This window comes from Pogona vitticeps, chromosome 2 (genome assembly GCF_051106095.1).
Source record: "Pogona vitticeps strain Pit_001003342236 chromosome 2, PviZW2.1, whole genome shotgun sequence".
Taxonomy (NCBI): Eukaryota; Metazoa; Chordata; class Lepidosauria; order Squamata; family Agamidae; genus Pogona; species Pogona vitticeps.
This window is the reverse complement of record NC_135784.1, coordinates 16,915,541-16,936,112: the sequence shown is the minus strand read 5'-3', so window position 1 is coordinate 16,936,112 and position 20,572 is coordinate 16,915,541. Positions and strand designations below refer to the sequence as shown.

Here is a 20,572-nt window from a genome sequence, read left to right as displayed (position 1 = left end):
CTTATGACAAAGTGTAGACAGCAGAATCGTGCACCGTGTGATCGCAGATGTTAAGGCCTGTTCAAGGTTAATAATGTCAAGATAAATAATGTTAAATGGGTGTAGCTCCTTTGGAAAGCCATATTGTTCTACAGTTTACATTTCTCCCATTTCCCTAGAATCAGAGCTGTTAATGGATGGAGTCTTAGAGAAATCAAGATTCTTGTGACTTTTTCTTATTCTGCTCTTACTCCATGTTGGAATGAAGATTCTTTACCTACTTTTTTAAGAATGGATATAATGGCAGATGATGGCAAAGAGCTGATTGTTTTAAGGCGTGTCTCCTGACTTATCCTGGTTATTATTGATTCAAATGCTATTTCTGTTTTTGTTTGTTATAATCAGGAAATATACTGCAATACAGAAGAAATGAACTGAAGAAAAATATGATAGAATTTTTAAAATTCCCAGAGAATCTTGAAAGGAAGCTTTAAAAGGTATCAGTCGTAGGGAGTTATTAGAATAAAGGATTGGGTAAGGAAGATGTATAATAGAGATTGAGTAAGAGCAATATTGGCACATGACAGAATTTAATAGTTGACTATCCTTCACTAAAGAAAATTGGACTAAGGAATGGAAAATAAAGGGAGGAGAGGGTAGATTAATGATGAAATATGACAAAACTGGTGAGAAGATAGAAATTAATAAAAAGAAAAATGGGATAATAATATATAGTATGTTAATATAGGGAAAACATAAAACAACTGTTTTCAAATAAGTCTGTCGAGACCTGGGAAAATAAAGAAGATTGGAAGACAATGTAGAGTAAAAGAATAATGAGAAATACGCCTGTAAGGGTTAAAGTAAATTGTTATAAAGTAACATGGAGGTGGTACCTAATAGCACTGAAAGAGAATTTGTTAAATGGACAGGTAATACTGTATCTTCATGTTGAGATGTTAAAAAAAGGGGATATGCAGTATTTACATATGTGGTGGGGCTTGTGAAAGGAGGAAAAAGGTCAAATATTTTTAAAGAGAATTAGGTTATTTATATTGATATATGAATGTGTCCAATTATAGCTTTGCTGTATATGGTTAATAATAATCTACTAAAAGGGGAAAAGGAATTAATTAATTATTATGGTAACAGTGGCAAGATTGATACTTGCAAGGGTTTGGAACAGTATTAATCAAAGTAATATGGCGGAATGATATAAAGATAGGTGGAATGTGGCCGTGAATGATGAAGGTGAAATAAAGATGATCAAGTACAAATGATTTTAAAGATGTATGGCCCTTTCTTTTTGGACATGTGTTTGAGAAAGGGAAAGGTTAGGGACAATAATTATGTTTCTGGAGACAAACGGGGGAGGTATAAAATACTAAGTAAAAAAAATAAGTAAATTAGCCCCAAGAGTGATAAGAAGCAGGGGCCAGAAAAAGGATGGTATATGGTTTCCTTTCTTTTTAGTTGATATGTTAATTGAATTTTCTTGTTGATGCCTTTTAAGTTGTTCTATTATTATGTATTTCAACATCAACAAAACTAAGATCATGGCCACTGGTCCCATCACCTCCTGGCAAATAGAAGTGGAAGATATGGAGGCAGTGACAGATTTTATTTTCTTGGGTTCCATGATCACTGCAGATGACAGCAGCCACGAAATTAAAAGACGCCTGCTTCTTGGGAGGAAAGCGATGACAAACCTCGACAGCATCTTAGAAAGCAGAGACATCACCTTGCCAACAAAGGTCTGCATAGTCAAAGCTATGGTTTTTCTAGTAGCAATGTATGGAAGTGAGAGCTGGACCATAAAGAAAGCTGACCGCCGAAGAATTTATGCTTTTGAATTGTGGTGCTGGAGGAGGCTCTTGAGAGTCCCCTGGACTGCAAGGAGAACAAACCTATCAATTGTAAAGGAAATCAACCCTGAGTGCTCACTGGAAGGAGAGATCCTGAAGCTGAGGCTCCAGTACTTTGGCCATCTCATGAGAAGAGAAGACTCCCTGGAAAAGACCCTGATGTTGGGAAAGTGTGAAGGCAAGAGGAGAAGGGGACGACAGAGGACGAGATGGCTGGACAGTGTCACCGAAGCTACCAACATGAATTTGACCCAGCTCCGGGAGGCAGTGGAAGACAGGAGGGCCCCGCGTGCTCTGGTCTATGGGATCACGAAGAGTCAGACACGACTTACCGACTAAACAACAACAAATTATTGTGTATTATTGTATTATTTTAAAAAATGCAATATAGAAAAATAAAACTTACATAAAAGGAAAACTTAGTAAACCTAAAACGAAAAAAACTACATTTACAAAAAAGGTTCATCCCTCCATTGGTTGATGGGGAATGGCTGGTGGAAGTGGGTCGAGAATGATCTGGGGGCCGGCAGAGGGGCAGCCCAGCGATGTCCTGGATCAGGAAGGGCTAGATCCCTTTCCCTCCAAGCCAACAGAGAGGAAGAGATCCCAGTTTTCTGAACAACCAAACCTGAAGAGTTAAATACTGTAGATAAATTTTTGATTCCTGGAGTGGAAAGGGGGGAAATAAAGGTTAGACAGGAAGTGGAGCGGAGTCCTGCATAACAAAGGGTCCCCCTTCCGCAAGATAGTCCCTACCTGCTTCCTCTTTTTTTCCCTTCCAGAAGGAAATTGGGGGGGGGGGGCGCTTTGGATCTTAGCAACGGTCACGTATTTCTTCTTCCCTGCAGGAAACCAACATAAGAACCTAAGAACAGCCCTGCTGGATCAGACCAAGGCCCCATCTATCTCCCTGGACTGCACAGGGCCCCCCACCAAATGCCTCTGGGAGCACCCAGGACCACCAGATATCACTGTCTCCTGATCCCCTCCCTTGCATCTGTCCCCTTGGAGGTCCCTTCCTTTTGAAATCCTGGAGATTATACATCCCCATCATCATGGCTTGTCACCTGTGATGGAGTTTTCCTCCAGAAATCTGTCCAATCCCCATTTCAAGGTATTTAAGCCAGATGTCATCACCCACATCCTGTGGCAAGGAGTTCCACAAACTAACCACACACCGGTTCAAGAAATCTTTTCTTTGGTCTGGTCTCACTCTCCCATTGGAGTGGATGTCCCCTGGTATTGTGTGAGAGGGAAAAGAGCTTCCCTCCATCCACTTTATCCCTCCTCTTCAGACTCCCTGAAAGGGTCCCTGAGATCATCTTAGGGGTGATCTGGGGAGGGTGGGAGAGATCGGGAGTGGATGGCAGACGGAGGGACAGGGACACACACACCTCCTCTCAATTAGGCAGGGCATTTGGGTCATGGAAGTTGCCTTATGAAAGAGCAATGGTGGCCCAAGAGATTTTGCTGCCTGAAGCAAGGAACAAAGTCTCTCTTCCACTCTCACCCATAGGATGCAGAAGTCTTCAAGCGTAGGATCCATTTTTTTAAATTAAAAGAAAATACCTGCATTACCTCTTTCTGCTTTTTTTGGGAGGGGGAGGAGTGAAGATTTGACTACTCTTTCTTTATAGGGAGTCATATTCTGGGTCTTTGTCCTTTCGTTCTCCGTTTTCATTTATTCTCCCTTTCCCACGTGTTAATGTCTGCCAGACTTGTGTGAAGGGGAAAAGCGCCATCCTTATCCTTGTGTATTTACTTTTTACACTTCTATACTGCCCGTGTGGCCAGAGGCCACTCTGCGTGGTGCACAGCAGAGGAACGAAAACAATAATCATAAAACAATATAATACATTGATACAATAACACCATGAAATATAATTAACAGAAAAATGAAAGAACGGCTTAAATTAATCAGCAAATAAAATTCAAAGTTAATATATTACTAAAAACAAGCAGCGCTGATAGTTGTTAAATGTGTGTACTCAATGGATATTAGATGGAATAGACAGAAAAACCTGCCTGGAATAGAAAAGTTTTCAAGGATTTCAGGTGAATTTCGGACAGATGTTCATTCTACACTGCCGGGGGTGACCACAAAAGGCCCTGGTTCTTATTCTTTCCTTCCAAGCTACTTTCGGTTTGGAAATTTGCCCGCCTTTTTTTTAAAGAATGAGACCACATTTGGCTTTTACCCACCTGCTAATAAGCATTAGCAGAACAACGTCTTCATCTTGCCGAGGCTCACTAGCAAGGCCGGATCGTCCAGTCTTTGTCCGGAGAGAGAATTTGAGGCTAAGTCTACTTTGATGCCATTGGGAGCTTCCTTACAGGGCAGATTGAAGATGGAGGAGGAAGACTTGGCTGGCATTGGAGCAGGAAGAGACCTCCATAGGATGCAGAGTGGAAGGAGTGCAGGGTTGTGGGAAAGAAGGAGCCGGGATGGCCTGGATGTGCACCTTGGCAGCTCACAGGAGCAGTGTCAGTGCTTCAGACACTTCTACAAGGAGACAGAGGGGCTCCGTGAGGTTTGCACCAAACTCCACAATCTTTGCCATCAATGGCTGAAACCAGAAAGGCACACAAAAGCTGAGATCCTGGACCTGATGATCCTGGAGCAGTTCCTGGCCATCCTTCCCCTGGAGATGTCCACCTGGGTGAGGGAATGTGGAGCATAAACCAGTTCCCAGGCGGTGGCCCTGGCCGAAGGCTTCCTCCTGAGCCAGGCAGAGGAGAAGAGGCAGGAAGAGCAGAAGGCGAGAGAGAGTATTTCCTCCTGGTGACTATGAACCAGGGGTGGAAGAGTATGGCCTCAGTAGGCACAGGGGAATATATGCCGAAAAATTCTAGAGGTTTGTTGTAAAGGTAAAGGTTCCCCATGACAATTTTTGTCCAGTCGTGTTCGACTCTAGGGGGCGGTGCTCATCCCCGTTTCCAAGCCATAGAGCCAGCGTTTGTCCGAAGACAGTCTTCCGTGGTCACATGGCCAGTGCGACTTAGACACAGAACGCTGTTACCTTCTCACCGAGGTGGTCCCTATTTATCTACTTGCATTTGCATGCTTTCGAACCACTAGGTTGGCGGGAGCTGGGACAAGTGACGGGCGCTCACTCCGTTGCGTGGATTCGATCTTACAACTGCTTGGTCTTCTGATCCTGCAGCACAGGCTTCTGCGGTTTAGCCCACAGCGCCACCACCAAAACTCTTCACCCATTGCTGATGGAGAGATATCTACTATCCCCATCTTTGTCTGCCAATATTTCTATCTTTTTTTCCCCCTTTTCCATATCCGAATTTCATCGTTTGGACCCTCAACTGCAACATTAGATTAAAAAACTCACTAGAAGTCCAGTGTGGTTTCCATGCAATAGAAAAACCTCAGTCCGACAGAAGACAAGAGTGTTTTCCCCAGAGGGGAAGAACATGATGGTGATAGAGGTGCCCCCTTAAAGGGTAAGGATTCCCACTGCAGAGAGGTGTGTGTGTCTAAACTCAATGTCTTTTCTCTAGAGTAGGTGAGGGAATCCCAGGCTGCTTTTCTCTCCCACTGTGTTTTGAAAAGATAAGAGTATTTCGTCATCCACCTTTTCTGTAGTTCAGAAGTGTTTTAATTTTCAGCTCTCAAAGATTTCTCAATTTGTGCCCTTTTCTCCAAATTACATGAGAAACAGCTGGAACAACCGAATGCAAACTATGAATGATATGTTTGAGAGCACATGGCTTTTTTCTTACCCACTCATGGACCAGTTCTCCTGCAGATTTTTAAAAAATCTTCAGGAACCTGTTCCTTGGAATAGAGAGAGCTAAATCTTTCTTACTCAGCCTCAAGGTCAAAGATTGCTTAAACACCGTGAGCTTCAAGAAGAGAGCTGGTGGAAGGTTAGGGGCATATTTGTATTTTACAAAAGGGTTAACTCTGGCTAATTTTGCATAACTGTAATTTCATCCGATAGTTTAATACAGCCTATTCCACTTTACACTCATTTCCTTATAGCACTGTGTTGGGTTTTTTTTTTCCTAATTTCTTCTATATTGTGCCTTCATTTCATGGATATTACTGTGTTTCTCTGCTGCAATTTAAATAAATATTGAAATAAATTGCATCTTTGAATAACTTCGAATCATATCTGGTCAAACCTCATCTGAAGGAATTATGGGCTATGGAGTTAAGACCGAGTCTTTAACATTGAAAGAAGCCACGTGATTGGTGGAACCCAAGAAGCTGTGAACTGAGGGATGAAGAAGGATGTAAGGGAGGTAGTTAATTAAAAGAACCATCATCATCATGAATGGTCATCATCCTGACTTAGCATGTCCACACTATGCTATGGAGAACTCTGTATGCGCTTGCAAGTACTGTACTGCTCGGCTGGACGAGTCTTATTTTCTGTGGGAAAGCCCCACCATGCCTTGAGCTCTGTAAACATTGTGTAGGCTACCTGAGGATGGTTTTTGTAGTCACTGCTGAAACTTTTGTCAAGCTCTTATGCTTTCCTACTTTTGCTATTCAATGAACGGACAAAAGTTCTAGTCAAGCTGTGGTTCATTTCAACACCTGTAAGGGTTTGATGGTTCTAGACTCAGTCTCTGAAGATGCCTGGAGATTTTGAAACCTTTTGGGTTGTTTTGAGTTTTATGCAGGGTTGACTTGCACACCAGAAACAACCACCTGCTTGTGTGCTTTTGTCCTGAACACCAAGGAGGAGTAAGGGACTCGGCGTGTGCAAGGGAAGGGCCAACGGCCATGGGAGGCTTTTCCCGACCACCAGCGTGCAGACCCTCTGGACATCATCCATCCAGGCAGAAGGAGGGCTGGGTGGCTGAGGGGTGAGGGGACCCCGCTCTGCTTAACCCGCATAAGAGACCACATCTGTCACATCACGTACTGGGGCAAGTGATTTTCATTGGCATGATGCCTGGCAAAAGACTGACTGAAGAGGTTCTATCAAGCCGCTTCCTTCAGTCCTTTGCCACAGTGTGATGAAGCCTGATGGCTTGAAGACTTGGAAGGCGTTCCAGATCTATGAGACACAATTCACTAGACGGGAGGACTTCAGATGGAGTCTCCTTGGAAGACTTGAAGAAGACCAAGAAGACTTGATGAGCTCTTCTGTTTTTGAAACTACCTTTTATAAATTCTCCATTTATAACCTAACTCTGATTCCAAAGACGCCTCTGATCCTTCTCCTCCTAAAGATCTGGGCTTCAAAAGGAGCCTCCAAAGGGATCCTTCCAAAGTCCTGCAAATGGAGAAGGAGGTCGAGGGAGAAGGTTGGTGGGGAATGAATGGCTGGTTGGATTTGGGGCAGAAAGATCTAGAAGGGAAAAAAGGAGGATAGCCAAGAGATTTCCTGGGCCAGGAAGGACTGGATCCCTTTCCCTCCAAGCCAGGAGGGAGGAAGAGATCCCGGTTGCCTGAGCAACCAATACGTAAATCGTGGCAAGGGGTGCTTTCTTTCCTATTGCCCTACTTAAGGGTTAAATGGATACGAGTTTCGAGTCCTAGAGGGGAAAAGAGCTGGCGAGTCCTCCACAGGAAGTGTCCCCTTGCGCAAAAGTGTCCCCTTTTTTTCTTCTTCCGGAGGGAAACAGGGACTTTGGTTCATCCAAGGGGACTTGAGCCTTCCTACGGAGATCGCCTTCCCAGAGTCCGCCCGGGGGAGCCCAGAGACAGGGTTGGATGGTTTACGTATGACTGACTGCTTTGACTGGGATTGTTCGTACTGCTTGTGTTCTCCATTTCTCAGAGTGACATTATTTTTAAATGTCTCCTTATTGATCTTTGCCTTAATATGGCGTGTTAAGTGATGTAAGATTCCTGCTCGTTCATTGTTCCTCATTTTTGAATATCGTATTTTAATGATGCTAACCACCCTTGTATGCGCACTGTTTCCAACTTTGAATATTGTCCTCCGTTGTTGCAAGCTGCCTGGGGTGTTTTTTTTCCAAAGAGAAAGATGCATTGAACCCCTGGGTTAAAAAAAATGAAATAAATAAATAGATAAAACTCCTCAATTACAACCTAAATCCGATTTAGCAGAGGTCTCTGATCCTTCTCCTCCTAGATTAATACCTTTTATAATTCTCCATTTCTAACCTAACTCTTATTCAAAAGACGCCTCCGACCTTTCTCCTCCTAGATAAATTTGGGGGGGCCTCCGGAGCCTCCAAAGGGATCCTTCCAAAGTCCTGCAAATGGAGAAGGAGGTCCGAGGGAGAAGGTGGGTGGGGAATGAATGGCTGGTTGGATTTGGGGGAGAAAGATCGGGAATAAAAAAAAAAGGTCAACCAAGAGATTTCCTGGGCCAGGAAGGACTGGATCCCTTTCCTTCCAAGCCAGGAGGGAGGAAAAGATCCTGGTTGTCTGAACAGCCAAACCTGCGGGCTGTGGGGCGGGAGGTTTCCTTCTCCAGGTCCTCCCTGGGGGTTCAATGCATCAATTCCAGAAGGGGATTATGGGATGTGGGGAGAGCTCTCCCCCCCTCCCCACAGAGGCCTCCTCTGCACCGTTTTGCCTCCCTTCCTCCCTGCCCCTCCAGAAGGAAACAGGACTTCCTCGTATTTTCCCTCTGCAGGATCTCCATGCCAGGGCAGGGTGGGGAGGAGGAGGGTGAATCCATCATCTTCAGGACTGATCTGGGAAGGGGGTGGCTGTGGGGAGATCTGGGGGGGTTGGGTTTTTTTTTCTACACACACACACACACACACACACACACAAACACACACACACACACACACACACACACACACACACACACACACCAGGAAGGTCCACCTAAGGGATGTTGCTGTCTGATGCCAAGAGTCACGTGATCCCCCCCCCAGAGGGCTTTCCCAGAGATGCTCTTGGATGCTAGGCTCTACTCCTCCTCTCAGGCTCCTTTTGATGGCGAACGAGAGCTCCTTTGGATGTAATTTGGGGGAAGCAGGGGGGGGGGATGATCCGCACTTGCCCAGCCCCAAAACAGGGGAAGAGGAGAGGAAGGAGGAAAGGGGCTGCCTCTCTTCCAGCACCTGGGGTCGGCAGTCCAGCCTCCTCCTTCTACCAGGCAGCCCAACATTCGAAATCAGAGAAAATAAAATACTTGGGCTTTTAAAAAAAATCTGAATATTACAGCAAAACACAGCTGTACAAGGCACACCAGAATCTCAAGGGTTTATCTCTGTGTTGGGCTCATTAAGAGTTAGAGGCCAAGGAGTTAGTGCAGTTTCCTTTAAACAACAGTTGGAGCAAGGTGAACAAATTTGACCCAACTCCGGGAGGCAGTGGAAGACAGGAGGGCCTGGCGTGCTCTGGTCCATGGGGGTCACGAAGAGTCGGACACGACTAAACAACCAAAAAACGAATGCTGAGTCCCTTTGAGTTCCTGGCTGTGGAGTCAAAGGTTGTGATTTTTAATTTTGCACTGACACACCTTATTCCTCTCAGGAGGAGAGCCTGCCTGTGTGGTCTCGGGCACGTTTTTCTACATGATCCCTGTTCATCCTTGGAAGAAGAGAAGGGTGGATCCGCGGCTAAGTCAACTCTGTCATCAACACCCCTGAAGAGTTTGCCTTACATCTGAATTGCATGAACAACTTGTGAGGATGATCATGGTGTGATACTCATCTTGGAACTGCAGAGCTGGAAGGGACCCATCTCATCCAGCAGTTGTCAAGGAAACTGGGTCTGTCATTTCTTGTTTTTTTTCTGCTTGCCATTTCCCTGCCTGCCCACATTTTGCATTCACAAGAATGATTTAATTATTGTTGGGGGAAAAAATCTTGATTTTGCAGGATTTTCGTATCAGGTCATGAGCACGTAGTTCTTGCCTGGAGAGAAAATTTGGGGGTGGGGGGTGGGAAGTATCTTTTGACTCCATTGGAAGCTTCCTGGGAAGACAGATTAAAGATGGGTGAAGCAGAAAGAGACCTCCAAACTGTCCAGAGTGGAAGGCGTGTGGAATTGTTGGAAGGAAAGAGGAAGAAGGTTCTGGACGACAACCTTGTCAGCTCAGATGGACACCACCAGCGCTTCCGGCGATTCTCTTACGATGAGGCGGAGGGGCCCCGTGAGGTTTGCGCCCGACTTCATCATCTTTGCCATCAGTGGCTGAAGCCAGAAAGGCACTCAAAAGCTGAGATCCTGGACCTGGTGATTCTGGAGCAGTTCCTGTCCATCCTCCCCTCAGAGATGTCCACCTGGGTGAGGGAATGTGGAGCGGAGACCAGTTCCCAGGCGGTGGCCCTGGCTGAAGGCTTCCTCCTGAGTCAAGCTGAGGAAAAGAGGCAAGAAGAGCAGAAGGTGAGAGCATTTCTTCCTGGTGACAGTGAAACAGGGTTGGTGGGCATGTGGCCCTTGCTGTGTGGGAGTAAATTTTCCCTCACGTCCAGAGATGGTGGGCTCTTCTTCTAAGAGACTGGGAATGTGAGGGGGAATATCCCCAAACTCTCCACCCATTAACACTGGAGAGTCTCCTATGCCTGCCCTTATTTGAACCACATCCATCAAAACATCTCCCTTTTTTTCCTTCTTTTTCCCCCCCATTTCCAAATTCCATTGCCTGGACTTTCCACTGCTAAACCAGATCAACATTCGCCCAGGGAGAGTTCGGTGTGATTTCCTTGCACCAGAATCGAAACCATTGGAGAGCAGACAGAGCACGCTGCCAAGAGGAGGAGAAGATGATGGCGGTGGAAGTGCCCCCTTGAAGGGTAAGTATTCCTGTCGGGGAGGGGGTATGTCTTTATACCTGATCTCTTTCTCTGGAGGCTGTGAGGTATGCATGGGCTGCTTTAGGGCAGAGATGGGAATCTGTTGTCGCTAGCTGTTTCTATTGATTAGGAGTGTGTTTTAATTTTTTAATGCCCAAAGATTTTCTGTGTCTCAGTTTTTACCCAGAAGATTGTTTGTGAAGAACATTTTTATCCAGATGAAACGAAGAGTTGCTGGGACAACAAAATTCAAACCACGAATAAGACAGGAAAGCTTCACAATCATTATCTTGGAATTAAATACCCTCTAATCATTGAGTCTTTGACCGAACTCCGGGAGGCAGTGGAAGATGGGTGGGCCTGGCGTGCTCTGGTCCACTGGTTCTTAACCTTGGGTTACTCAGGAGTTTTGGACTGCAACTCTCAGAAGCCTTCACCACCAGCTGTGCTGACTGGGGTTTCCGGGAGTTGCAGTTCAAAAGCATCCGAGTAACAAAGGTTAAGAACCACTGCTCTGGTCCATGGGGTCACAAAGAGTCAGACACGACTTAACGACTAAACAACAACAACAACAATCATTGAGTCCAGCCCATTAAAGAGGCACAATGGGGAATTGATATCCCAGCTTCTGGTTCTGTAACCAGATACCAAAACCACTTAGCTTTCCAGCGTCCTGACACCCAGATACGATTGGAATGTTCTTTTCTCATTCTTACCTATGCATTTATTTACAAAAGACGTTTCTATCCCGCACATCCTCCTTTGTCTTGAGATAAAAATTGGAGGTCCAAACCCTAATGGTATTTTTATTAATAAGAACCTAAGAAGAGCCCTGCTGGATCAGGCCAAGGGCCTATCTAAGTCCATCTCCCCGGATCTCACAGGGGGCCCCACCAGATGCCTCTGGGAGCCCACGAGATATCACTGTCTCCTGATCCCCCTCCCCTGCATCCGGTATTTAGGCCAGATGTCATCACCCACATCCTGTGGCAAGGAGTTCCACAGACTAACCACACACTGGTTCAAGAACTCTTTTCTTTGGTCTGGTCTCACTCTCCCATTGGAGTGGATGTCCCCTGGCTCAGGTATTGCGTGAGAGGGAAAAGGGCTTCCATCCATCCACTTTATCTCTCCTCTTCAGACTCCCTGAAAGGGTCCCTGGGTTCATCTTAAGGGTGATCTGGGGAGGGTGGGAGAGATCGGGAGTGAATGGCAGAGGGACTTTTCCTCCAGGAATCTGTCCAATTGCCTTTTTCAAGGCTTCTAGGCTAGATGCCATCATCACATCCTGTGGCAAGGAGTTCCACAGACTAACCGCACACTGGGGAAAGAAATATTTTCTTTTGTCTGTCCTCACTCTCCCCACACTCCATTGGAGTGGATGTTCCCCTGGTTCTGGTATTGTGTGAGAGGGGGAAAAGCACTTCCCTCTATCCACATGATCCATCCCCTGCATAATAATTTTATCCTTAGAACAACAACCCTGTGAGGCAGAGAAGCCTCAAAGTGAGGACATGGGTCTCCCAAGGGTCACCCCAACACCCCAAACACGCCCCACCCAGTCTTATCTCACACACCTCTCCTTTTTACTGGGATGAGTCCCATCATGTAGAAAAAATCTAATCAGTGCTCTTTGGGTTTGGTTTTGAATACAAAAGACAAATCAATGGGATTTTAATTTTTTTTTCTCCTGCAGGGCCTGAACCGATGCCTGGGACGAGAAACCTGTTGTCCCTTCTTCTTGGTGATGGGGAGGATCTGGATCAGGTAAGGGGGCAAAGGGTATCTGGGAAGACTGCCTGCTTCTCGTTTTTTTGGGGGGGCGGGAAATAAAGAATAAGAGAAGGCCTTAACGAAGTCACCCAAAAGGACTGTTCACTTGGGATCTGTAGCAGGAAGGGGAATATTTAGTATCTTGCTGAGACAATCCCTAAGAGGACGCCAGCCACCCCAAGTTTAAAATTCCAAAATAAAATGCTTTTAAAATCAAAAGTCATATTTCTCCCCCCCCCCCCCTCAGCCTGGAAGGGTCCCTGAAGCACCCATTTCCAATTTAGGGCTCTCTAAATCTCCCTGAACATGGATAAAATTGGAAAATAGAAGCCATCTGATTGTTTCCATTCTTTGATATTTTCTTGCTTTTCTTTCCGTTCTTCAATGACCCCAAGTGGCCACTTCTGGCCCCGGTCCTGTCGCCAAGGGAGGCAAAATGTCCCCCTCCGTCCTTCAAGATTCCCCTCCCTCACCTACTGATGGAAACTCCGGAAATTGGACTTAATGGCCCCAGACCTTTCCCTCCTGCTGTGGTTGGTGAGGAAGTGGGATTCAGAGACTTGCAGCCTCTGCTCTGAAGAGAAGGTGGGGTCCTTTAGGACTCCTTCCCCTCGTTCAGAGAAACTTCCTGCAGGCCGACTGTGAGTTCCACCCACAGCATTTGAAATCCTGAGACACGAACCCTGGGCCATCTTATATTAACTTTGAAAATTACAGTGGTGCCTCACTTGACGATGTTAACTCGTTCCAGCGAAATTGCTGTAGAGCGAAAACATTGTCAAGCGAAATTTAAAAAGCCCATTGAAACGCATTGTGTTCCAATGGGCTGAATACCTGCTCGTCCAGCGAAGATCCTCCATACGGCGGCCATTTTCGGTGTCTATAAAGTGAGGAATCTGTCCTAGAAAACAGCGGGGGGCCATTTTGAACAGCCGGCGGCCATTTTGAAAACCCGACGATCAGCTGTTTTGATCGTCGTAATGTGAAGAATCGGTTCCCGAAGCAGGGAACCGATCGTCGCAAAGCGAAAACCCCCCATTAAAACATCGTTTTGCAATCGCAATTGCGATCGCAAAAATATCCTCGTGAAGCGGATTCGTCATTATACGGGGTAATCGTTAAGCGGGGCATGACTGTATATCAGATTCTTTTAAAGGTGAGCAGGAAAATGTTTTCTTTCCGTCCCGGTTCAGGTGACCTTTCAGGAGGTGAGTGTGAACTTCACCCAGGAGGAGTGGGCGCTGCTGGGTCCGAACCAGAGGTCCCTCCACAGGGAAGTCATGGAGGAGAATTGTCAGATCGTGGCCTCCCTCGGTAAGTCTCCCTGTTTCCCTGGTTTGTTTGTTTGTTTGTTTATTTGTTTGTTTACACATGCCCCGCCTATCTGGTCAAACGACCACTCTAGGCGGCTGCCAACATATATAACCATTTATAAAATATAGCAAAAATTTTTACAATCAATAGAAAAGTTATTCAAGATGAAAAGAAAGAAAAAGGAAAAATATAAAAAGAAAAGAGAAAAAGAAAAAAAAGAAAATCAAGCATTAGCTGGAGGGAAGGCCTGCACAAACATCCAAGTTTTCAGTTGGTTTTTAAAGGCGCCCAGCGAAGAGGCCGCACGAATCTCCGAAGGAAGGTTATTCCAGAGGCGAGGAGCTACCGCCGAGAAGGCCCGGTTTCTTGACCTTTCCTTCCGGGCCTCCCTCGGCGTCAGGCTCCTCAGCCTCACCTCCTGACTCGATCGAGTTATACGGGTTCACGCGAAGTGCGGTAACAGCAATATCCAAGACAGAGCAGGGGTAATGGGGATGTGGGTCCTTAAAGCAGGGCTAGGGAAACTCCTGTGGGGTCTCCTAAAGGGACTGAATCCCAGACCCCGTCAGCCCTCCTCAGCCTGGCCGGTGGTGAAGCACAATGGAAAAGGAACTCGTCTCGATCAAGGACAGAGGTTTTTCAGCCCAGCGTTAGGGCATTCCGGAGTAGAATTAGGAAGGGGGAGTTTGATCTCCAGGAGATACTGCCCCTAAAGAAGAAAGCCCAGAAGCCAAACCAAGAGAGTAAAAAAAAAATGTCCTCCACACCCATCCTGAGAAGACATCCCCATCACTAGCAGGACCCAGAGGGTTCAGTGCCTGTTCTCCAACTGACCATTCTCTGGGCGTAGAATTTTTGGCTGTCTGGGGCAGAGACTCAGCTGCAATGTTGGATGTCCTGGTTTTCCCAGGAGACAAGAGTTTTCTCCCAAGGGAACGTTCTGCTCACGAGGAGGGACTTTCTCTTGAGGAGCCCTTCCCTCCAAGTTGGGTTTCTACCTTCTGCCTAAGCTACTTGTGTGGGCCACTGGAGGAACTTGCCCTTATCCTTTGATTTGGCCGCTGTCAGCTACCATCCTAGAGCATCAGTCTGTTGAGGTTCCAGGGTTCACAGGACGTGGCATCTCTTCCCTGGTGACAGGCCTTATGGGTTCAGGTTCATTCTCACTGGAAGGTTTCACAGAACCCTCGTAGGGTTGGAAGATACCTTGGAGGTCTTCTAGTCCAACTCCTTGCCCAAGGCAGGAGACCTCATACCCTCCCGGACCTCATACCAGACCCGGTTTCTCTGAGGGAGCCTCGAGGGAAGTCCCGGACTGAGGGAACTAGGAGATCCCAGACCAAACATGAGTGAGGCGGTGGCAAAAAAGACACAGTAGTTCTAGTTCTCCTGTCACAGTCCCTCTGAAGGACACATTTCCTTCCTCTCCTGCCGACACAAATGAAGCCTGGGCTCCCAGTTTTCCTTAGAAGGGAGGAAGGAGGTGTCGGTTTCGTACAGCTTGACTTGTCATGGCTCCATCCTGGGGAATTATAATTTGCAGTCCATTCGGAGGGACCTAAATGGTGCCTCCCTGAAGAGTGGGAAAGCATTACGAGTACATCGGGCCGTTTCCTAGGCAATGATGTGTAGCCGGCAAACCCTTCCATTTCAGGATTTTTGCACTGAAACAGCACTGAATCCAGCCTGTTCGTAGATGACCCCTGAAGTCGAAGAAATTTTTTACACACGTCTCAAGCTCTGAGGACTTCTGACCAAAAATAGTTTGATAGTTTTGGCGTTTTGATTGTATTTTTTAAAAATTTTGCCTATACAGTAGTACCTCGGTTTACGAATGCCTCGGTTAATGTGCCATATATTACAGTGTACAAGACGACACTTTTTCCTAAAATAATTAGAGGAAAAATTGAGGGTCTTATAAACAGGAGGAAGCAGTCGTGCACGAGCACTTGGGCACCTCTTGCTGCTGCCGCTGTCGCACAATTGCCTCTTTCAGAGCTCCCGGCTTGTCCCCTCTGTGGCCGAGGCAGCAGCAGCAGCAGGAGGCAGAGACGGAGGCGAAGGAGCATTCACACGCGCTCTGGCGCCTCTTGATGCCTGCCTTCAGCCTGCCCGCCTGATCACCACCTCCAGCGAGACTGAGGGACTCAGCTCAGTCTTTGCCTTGTCCCCTCCGTCCCCTCCAGGGGCAGAGACAGCAGGAGGCATAGGTGAAGGAGGATTCACACATGCTCCAGCTGCTGCCTCCCCCCCCCGTCTGCTTGATCACCCCTGCCTTGTCCCCTCCCATGGTGGAGGCAGTAGGCAGCTCGTGCTGGGGCGCCTCTTCCGGCGTCGTTAGCAAAGGAAATGGAGGAAAGGCTTCCCTTCCTTTTTTGCTAACCCAGTGCGCCCTCGCCTTTTGAGAAGGCACGGAGGTTAGCCTTTTGCTAACCTCCTTCTCAAAAGGCGAGGAAAAGCGGCAGTCACTTTGACAGCTGCTTTCCTTGCCTTTTGCCAAGGCATGGGGCTTAGCAAAAAGGAAAGCCCTTTGATCCCTGCTTTCTTAAATTTGGGGTTAGAAACTGGGGGGGGGGGGTTTGTCTCATATTTTGGGGCATCTTGTAAACGGAAAAATACGGTAATTTATAGTTTACAAACTGAAATCCATTGAAAATAATACCTTGGTTTACTTCCCCCCCCCCCCCGCAGTACGAAGCAAGTTCCCCCAGGATGCATTGCGCCTGGAGGTTTATAGCGCTGGTTCCTATGGAAAACCACGTTGTGGTTAACGAATTTTTCACATTACGTAATGTCCCAGAGAATGCATTAAATTCGTAAACTGAGGCATGCCTGTATTCCGTCTCTGCCCATGGTTTTCCATTGCGCAACACTCTGCTATAAATAGAGAAAGAAAGAATTCAGGAGCACCACATGGGAGATGTATTCAAAAATGGGCAGGGCAGGGATGATATAGGGCCAGTGTGTTACCTTCTGCCCCCCTATAACCGAGAGGCTCTCCTCTTTTAGCTTACAGGATATCATTCGTTCATTTTAACCTCCTTTCCTGAGCCAGAGGCTTCTTTGTGTCACATTTTGCAATCTATTCTATGCTTCTTGTTCTTCTTGCAGGTCAGGAAAGTTACACCAGCACCGATTTGTACCCATACACCATGTGCGGGCAATATTTTCCAAAAAGGACGGCACTTCCACTTTACAACAGGGACCACGCTGCAAACATAATGTTCGGGAAAAAAGGATCCGGAAATGGTTCTAATAGAGAATTGCAAATTGCAGATCACGAAATAATTGCCAGAGGAGAAAAGAAATACCAATATGAGGAAACTGGGGGATGTTTGTACAGGAATCCCTACCTTGAGCTGTACCAGGGTGTCCACGCTGAACAGAGATTGTACAAACGCCAGCTGAATGGAAAATCTTTTAATCACACTTCAGCCCTTTTTATACAGTGGAGAGACCACACTGGACAGAAACCTTATCAATGGCAAGAATATGGAAAATATTTTTCTCATAATTCAGCCTTTCTGACACACCAGAGAGTCCAGGGAAGAGAGAAACCATTCAAATGCCAAGAGTGTGGGAAATGTTTTGCGTACAATTCTAAGCTCCTGACACACCTGAGAGTCCACACAGGAGAGAAACCGTACGGATGTCAAGAGTGTGGAAAATGTTTCTCTGACAATTCACACCTCCTTGAACACCAGAGAATGCACACTGGAGATAAACCATTCAAATGCCAAGAATGTGGGAAATGTTTTCCTCACAATTCTAAACTTCTGAGGCACCAGAGAGTCCACACAGGAGAGAAACCATATGCATGCCAAGAATGTGGGAAAAGTTTTGCTCAGAACTCTAAACTTCTGCGACACCAGAGAGTCCACACCGGAGAGAAACCGTACAGATGTCAGGTGTGTGGGAAATCCTTTTCCGACAATTCGCACCTTTTTGATCACCAGAGAATCCACACTGGGGAAAAGCCATACAAATGCCAGGAATGTGAGAAATGTTTTTCTTGCAAGTTAACCCTAGTGAGACACCATAGAGTCCACACTGGGGAGAAACCATACAAATGTCAGGAGTGTGGGAGACGTTTTGCTCACAGGTCAACCGTTTTGAAACACCAGGGAGTCCACACCGGAGAGAAACCGTACAAATGTGGAGAGTGTGGGAAATGTTTTACTCACAAATCGCCCCTTCTTGATCACTACAGAATCCACACTGGAGAGAAACCCTACAAATGCCAGGAATGTGGGAGATGTTTTTCTCGCAATTCACACCTTCTGCGACACTGTAGAATCCACACTGGAGAGAAGTCGTACAAATGCCAGGAATGAGGGAAATGTTTTGCTCAAGAGTCATTCCTTTTTTGATCGCCAGAGAATCTGCATGGGAGATCATAATTCATGTCTTGTAACTCATGACAAAGTTGAGACATGTCTTTTAAATGTTAAAGCCTATTCAAGGGTATTTGAACTTCCTTATTTAACTCTATGCAGTTTCCTTTCTGTAACTAGTGGGTAAAAAAATGTGTTGTCTTAAGTTTTTCACCATGGAGCTCTGTCAAGCTGTACTGTTTAAATCCCTCTAATTGCTTTAGAATCTAATTGCTTTAGAGATATAAACAAATTGAGACTTAGAGAAATTGAGATTGTGGTGACTTTTTCTCTTTCTGCTATTATTGCATCAATTTAACATTTTCTTCTTTTTTCCCCTTTCTTAAGGCTGGAAATAATGCTAGGTGATAGCAAAGACCTAGCTGTATCAAAGGGTGTTGTCTGACTTGTCCTGGTTATTCTTAATGCAAATGTCATTGCTCCTTTTGTTTTGTTATAATTGGGAAACAGTTACAGTGGTGCCTTGTTAGACGATGATAATCCGTTCCACTGAAATCGTTGTTTAGTGAAATCATTGTCTAGCGAAAAGCATTTCCCCATTGGGATGCATTGAAACCTGTTTAATGCGTTCCAATGGGGAAGAATCGTCGTTGTCTAGCGAAGATCGGCCATAGGAAAGCCGCTTTGCGAACCGCCGATCAGCTGTTTAAATAGCTGCCTTGCGAAGCTTAGATCCTGAAAACACCTGTTTGCGAGCACGGAGGGAGCTGTCAAAATCGTCGTCTAGCGAAAATCGGTTTGCGAAGCAGAGAACAAACCTTGTCCAGCAAAATTCTCCCATAGGAATCACTGTTCTGTGAATCGCTATAGCGATCGCAAAAAGTCAATATCTAGCGAAAAAACTGTCATGCGGAGTAACTGTCTAGCAAGGCACCACTGTACTTGCATTTACTTGCATATGTACAATCAGCTTTCAATACCTATGGATCTGACAGCTTGTTCGAGTTTGACTCAGCCTTCCGTCCTTCCGAGATTAGTCAAATCTGTACCCAGCTTGTGGCAGTGTGGTGGTGGTAATGTGTAGCCTGAATAATAATAAAAAAACTGTCAACGGCCCTATTTAAGCAATAGTTGATGGAATATAAGCCACAGATTTTTTTAATTTATGTAAATTTTTATTTAAATCAATAAAGAAAACTACAAAACAAAGAATATCCAATATAGTAAAAGAAAACTTAGTAAACACAAAACAAAAAACTATACATTAAAAAAAACACACCAGTACACTCTTTCCACCGGGTTGACTGGAGATAAGTTGATCTTTTTTCCATTGAGGAAACCCCAGTGTCCTTTCCAAAACTGCATTGAGTCTTGTGAAGGTACACAATTTTTCTTTTTATTAATATGTGCTCAAAAACTTGCCAAATATCACTAATTTAATTCTTATTAGTCAACCCCCTGTGAACCTTAATATCACAAGTTAACTTTAGTAGCTGTGTTCCATACTTCCTTGTACTGATCCTTGCATTTATTCATTGTTGAACGCCTGGAGCAGAGTTGAACGGGCACCTTGAAATGAAAACCTGGTGCGGAATCCTATCCTGTCGGGATCCGACGGCGAACCGACCCTCGGTCTCTCAGAGTCCTACTCAACACGATGGTTCTCTTCCTTGTGGGATGGTTCCTCCTTGTGTCTAATGGTAGGACTCACCCAGCTGTACAGTCTTGGATGAGAAAGCCGGGAAGTCCTGTAAACAGAAAAGGAGGTTCGGGAGGAGGTGGGTTGAGAATGGGCTGGTTGGATTCGGTGTAGAAACATCGGGGGGGACCAGAAGAGGGGCAGCCCAGCGATTTCTTGGGTCAGGAGGGACTGGAGCCTTCCACAAGATTGTCCCTGTTTCTTCCTGTGGTTTTTCCCCCCTTCCGGAAAGAAACAGAGGGAGGCTTAGGGTCCTAGTCTGTGGGTTTCCTTGTGTTTCGTCATCGCTGCAGGATGGCCACCGCACATGGTGTATGGCAGTGGTGTCGAACTGTGGCCCTCCAGATGTTCTTGGACTTCAACTCCCAGAAGCCTTCACCACCACCTCTGCTGGCCAGGATTTCTGGGAGTTGAAGGCCAAGAACATCTGGAGGGCCACAGTTCGACACCACTGGTGTATGGGTACAAATCGGTGCTGGTGTAACTCTCCTGACCTGCTTTGTGGAGCCGAGAGCTGGCCTCTTCTCCTTTCTCCGTCAAGCTCCTTGGTAGCCAAGTGGCCGTAGCAGAAAGAGGAGAAAGGCAAGGATTCAGGAACCCTCGGAGGGGGTGGCTGGTCTTTCTCTCTGGCCGCCCAGAAGAACCACAGATGTGTGAGGAAAGGGGCCAGCGTCCAGGAAAGCCTGTGCCAAATGAAAAAAAAAATGCACTTATTCTTCAAGGTGGCACCTAGGTTTCCTGTGTTGTCCACATGAAAAGGGCCTGGAGATGATTTGGGGCTGGGAAGGCAGCGAGAGGTCGGGGGGGGGGGGCAGAGAGAAGGGAAAGCAGGGGGAGGTCTCTCTCCTTAGCAGATCCTGAGGTTTTTGAGGAGCTTCTCCTCTCCCCAAGAAGGAGGGAAGAGGAACTTC

At 46.2% G+C, this 20,572-nt stretch overlaps 2 protein-coding genes and 1 long non-coding RNA gene across 3 annotated transcripts in view; 2 read left to right on the top strand and 1 right to left on the bottom strand.

The window, feature by feature from the left end:
• The window catches only part of LOC110071370 (uncharacterized), a 29,257-nt gene extending 10,987 nt beyond the window's left edge, over positions 1–18,270 (top strand). Inside the window, 1 exon segment of the mRNA XM_078388204.1 lies at positions 17,085–18,270. Within this exon segment, the coding sequence (XP_078244330.1) occupies positions 17,085–17,998 (914 nt within the window). The 3' untranslated portion in view covers positions 17,999–18,270.
• Positions 7,411–10,869, top strand: LOC144587464 (zinc finger and SCAN domain-containing protein 32-like). Its single transcript, XM_078388192.1, has 3 exons — positions 7,411–7,656; positions 9,277–10,131; positions 10,415–10,869. Exons 2-3 carry the CDS (start codon positions 9,739–9,741, stop codon positions 10,652–10,654), a joined length of 633 nt encoding a protein of 210 aa, XP_078244318.1. The 5' UTR covers positions 7,411–7,656; positions 9,277–9,738; the 3' UTR covers positions 10,655–10,869.
• Positions 18,271–18,286: 16 nt separating the features above from the next.
• Positions 18,287–20,295, bottom strand: LOC144587471 (uncharacterized). Its single transcript, XR_013542626.1, has 2 exons — positions 20,156–20,295; positions 18,287–19,710 (listed from the first exon to the last, which is right to left on the bottom strand). It is a non-coding gene; the product is annotated as an uncharacterized LOC144587471 (long non-coding RNA).
• Positions 20,296–20,572: the final 277 nt, after the last annotated feature.

Coding starts and splice junctions, on each gene's coding strand:
- LOC144587464 (XM_078388192.1), top strand. CDS start 9,739: ATGGGTGAAGCAGAAAGAGACCTCCAAACTGTCCAGAGTGGAAGGCGT. Junction 10,132..10,414: donor AGAGGCAAGAAGAGCAGAAG/GTGAGAGCATTT, acceptor CTGCTAAACCAG/ATCAACATTCGCCCAGGGAG.